The sequence below is a fragment of the Lucilia sericata genome, unplaced genomic scaffold, assembly GCF_015586225.1.
Source record: "Lucilia sericata isolate MDLA Ls3-8-SP2 unplaced genomic scaffold, ASM1558622v1 Contig002069F_arrow, whole genome shotgun sequence".
In the NCBI taxonomy this organism is placed as follows: Eukaryota; Metazoa; Arthropoda; class Insecta; order Diptera; family Calliphoridae; genus Lucilia; species Lucilia sericata.
The window spans coordinates 1447-5578 of NW_023995922.1; the positions used below are offsets into that span (position 1 = coordinate 1447).

At 38.8% G+C, this 4132-nt stretch overlaps 1 protein-coding gene across 1 annotated transcript; it reads right to left on the reverse strand.

The window, feature by feature from the left end:
• Positions 1-605: 605 nt before the first annotated feature.
• Positions 606-3049, reverse strand: LOC119613337. Its single transcript, XM_037969352.1, has 3 exons — positions 2815-3049; positions 1114-2761; positions 606-1011 (listed from the first exon to the last, which is right to left on the reverse strand). Exons 1-3 carry the CDS (start codon positions 3047-3049, stop codon positions 606-608), a joined length of 2289 nt encoding a protein of 762 aa, XP_037825280.1.
• Positions 3050-4132: the final 1083 nt, after the last annotated feature.

The following is a 4132-nucleotide window of genomic DNA, read 5'->3' on the forward strand; positions in this document are numbered from 1 at the left end:
CGATTGACTTCAACTATGACAATGATTTATTTATTTAAAAATTCTTTTCTTAAGCCTAACAATTGATCATGTAAATAAGGGCTACACTGTTGTTATTGTAATATTATTTGTTTCTCACTTCCAATGTACCAACTCAACTTGTTTATTTATATTCAAAATATGCAAAAACAAAATACATGCAATAAGTCTCCAAAATAAGAAATTGCATTTTTAAGAGCAACAACAATATGCTTATAATAAGAATTGGAGTGAGAAACAAATAAAAAACTAACGGGTCATTACCAAAAATATGTACAGTGGTTAGTATGAACAAAAAATAATGACAAATTACAGTGGCAACAGTGAGCCAAAAATATGAATAATTTAAATACAATAAAAAATGGAAAATTTAAACAAAACAAATAATAATGTTAGTAATTATTATACGGTGACCTAACATTCCGGCCCCATTGAAAGGACACTTTCAAGAAGATAGAAGAGCTAGTCTGTGGATGGGGCGACGTATAACTCCTTTTGTAGTTTTGATGTCGACAACTCGAACACGATCATCTCTTCCACGAACAATGTTGATGATTTTACCCATGAGCCAACGCTGCGGGGGTAAATTATCTTCTTTGATGATGAGGGGTAATATTAGAGTTGGTGCTAGTCCATTTGTTGCGAGTCTGGAGCTCATTTATATAATCATGGGACCACTTTTTCCAGAATTGTTGCTTGATGGCGCTTATTCGGGCCCAATATTCAAGTTTGTTAATCTCTTTTATAGGAACATCACGTTCTGGCAAACTACGGAGGGGAGCGCCTATCAAGAAGTGTCCTGGTGTAAGAGCTTCAAAGTCACTGGGATCTGAGGATAGATGCGAAATGGGCCTCGAGTTTAAAACTGCCTCTATCTCAATCATAGCCGTTGCGAGTTCTTCGTAGGTGAGCCTTGTGTTGTCCAGGGTTCTGGTTAAGTGACCTTTGGCCGATTTGACGGCCGCCTCCCACAATCCGCCAAAATGTGGTGCCCTAGGGGGAATAAATCGAAAATTAATAAATTGATTCGAGCAATAATTTGTAATAAAATTTGAATTTTTTGGCTCAAAAAGGAACGACTTTAATTGAGCCAACTTAGAGTTTGCACCAACGAAATTTGTTGCATTATCACAGAATATATCTGTGGGCAGACCTCTACGACCAATCATCCGTTTTAGGGCAGCAATGAAGGCATCTGTTGACAGGTCGGATACCACTTCAATATGGACAGCTTTGGTAGCGAGACAAACAAATATAGCGATGTATGTCTTGTAGGGGACCTTTCCTCTAATTCTTAGGTAGGTGTTGACTGGACCACAAAAATCGACAGCACACCTTGCGAAGGGCCTTGACGGGTTGAGTCGTTCCACAGGCAAATTTCCCATCATTTGTTGCAACAACTTTGGGCGATAGCGAATGCATTGAGGGCACGAATTTACAATGCTGCGACACAAATTCCTGGAGTTGATGATCCAAAATTGTTGGCGAATCAATGACATTAGAGCCTTGGGTCCAGCGTGGTAGTTACTGATGTGCAGATGACGTACGTAACAGTAGACGAAATGGCATTTGCTGGGCAAGATTATGGGGTGTTTTTGGCCTTCAGAAATTGCCGCGTACTCCAAGCGTCCGCCGACCTTGAGCAAGTTGAAACCATTTGACGAATCTAGGAAGGGGTTCAGACACTTTAGAGCACCTTGGGGATCTTTCTTCTTTAGAGCTCGAGTTATGTCATCTTGAAAATGTAGTTTCTGGATGTTGAAAACGATACAAAGTTTAGCATTTTCTAATTCTTGGGGCTGCAAAGAGTCAGAATTGGAAATATTAGTTTTTGTTTTTTGAGCAAAACGAAACATCCAGGCAATAATACGAATGATTTTTAAGTACGAGCTATATTTTCCAACAGAATCGAGGATGTAGTTAGATTTTGTTTCAAGATGAAGTACGGTTTTCCGTTTTTCTTTGTCGAATACTTGCTGATTTTCTTCGGAGAGTTTATCAGTTTTAGTAGGGGGCCACTGAACAGGATCGAGAGCGAGAAATGCTGGTCCGTTGAACCAGATGGATGAGGCGAGTTCCTGCACAGTTGAACCACGAGAAACGATGTCAGCAGGGTTGAACTGGGTTGGGACATGTCGCCAAACGCAGCCATTAGTTAGATCTTGAATTTCTGATACCCTATTGCCAACAAAAACTGACAAAGTAGATGAATGTTGCTTTAGCCAGTGAAGAACTAGTTGCGAATCTGTCCACAGAACGACTTCCAGATTTGGTATTGCGAAAAGATTTTTGATTTTGGAATACAATTTTGCTAGAAGTTGTGCGCCACATAACTCAAGTTTGGGTAACGATTTTCGCTTTGTAGGAGCAACTCTAGATTTGGCAGTAAAGAGCCGAACAACAACATTTCCTGAAGAAGTTTTAACACGAAAGTAAAAACAACAACCATAAGCACGAATTGATGAGTCACAAAAGCCATGAAGTTGAACTGATTTAGAATCAGGAGCGAGACAAAAACGAGGAATTTTAAGTGAAGGTAATAGTTTGAGATCAGAGACGAAAGATTTCCAAGCCGAGTGTATTTCTTGAGGTACAGACTCATCCCAGCCAATTTTTAGAATCCACAACTCTTGCATGATGATTTTAGCTTTTATTATGAGAGGGGATAAAAGTCCTAGGGGATCGAAAAGCGCTGACGAGAGCGACAAAATTGTACGTTTGGTTATTTTTTCATCAATTTGGACTTTAGGCGAAAACAAAAATAAGAAAACATCTTTTGTTGGTCCCAAGAGATACCAAGAGCGCTAGTTACTGCAGAATCTTCAATATTAAGGTCTTTGACAGTTTTGTCGTCCTGAAAATCTCTATGATTAGAGTGCCACTTATCTAATTGAAACGAACCACGAATTAGAATTTCATTAACCTCCTGCTTCATACGAGACAATTCTTCAAGCGTATCTGAGCCACAAAGAAAATCATCAACGTAAAATGATGACTTAATGGTTTTTGCACCAAGTTCGAATTGGTCCATGTATTGGTCTGCGAGATAGTGAAGGCTTTTGATGGCAAGGTAGGGCGCAGCTGACATTCCATAGGTGACTGTATTTAGGTGATATGTTCGAATTTCTTCCTCTTCTGAATTTCTCCACAAAATATATTGGAATTTTTAATCTTGGGAGTCAATAAGGACTTGTCGATACATTTTTACTATATCGGCAAGTAAGAGCGAAGCGATGAAGACGGAACCGAAGTAAAATTTTATACAGCTCATCTGAATTGTTGGGCCAACCATAAGAAGATCATTGAGAGACTTCTGGGACGATGATGGACACGAGGGCATCGAAAACAACTCTTAACTTTGTGGAAGTGCTACCTTGGTTTGAAAACGCAATGGTGAGGGATGAAATAATGAGGCTCGTGTAGACGAGGGCTACGAACTAGACTCATATGTCCAAAATCTTCATACTCCTTCATAAAAGCAACATATTGTGATTTAAGATTGCTGTCACGAGCAAATCGTCTCTCTTGAGATACAAATCTTTAAGAGCCATATTTCGAGAAAGACCTAAAGCGTCAGGAGATTCCTTGAAGGGCAATTTAACAACAATCCTACCAGAAGATTCACGATGAACAGTATCATTGAAAAATGTTTCACATTCAGATTGTTCTGTTGTCAAATCATTGATTGAACTTCATCAATTTCCCACAAGCGCTGTAATTTAAGATCAATATCTTCTTCTGTCGAGAGCATACAAGAAGAGCCACAAATATTGGGTTGTTTTGATACATAACGACCTGCTACAATCCATCCGAAAAGTGTTTTGTGTAATTTAGGCAAATTAGGGCCAAGTTTTATTTGACCAACTGCTAAAATGTCGAAAAACGTTTCAGTACCAATAAGTAAATCAATTCGTTTTGATTTGAAGAAGTTTTCATCCGCAAGTATTTGGGGGCAAATTCAGGATGAGACATCTAATTCATTATCAGGTTGATATGAAATATGAGGTGTGACACAAAATGAGAGCGAAACTTCAAAATCTGTGACTCGAGATTTTACATTTGTGGACGACCTATATTTAGATTTGCTAAGAGTTTTGTACGAGGCAAATGTAAT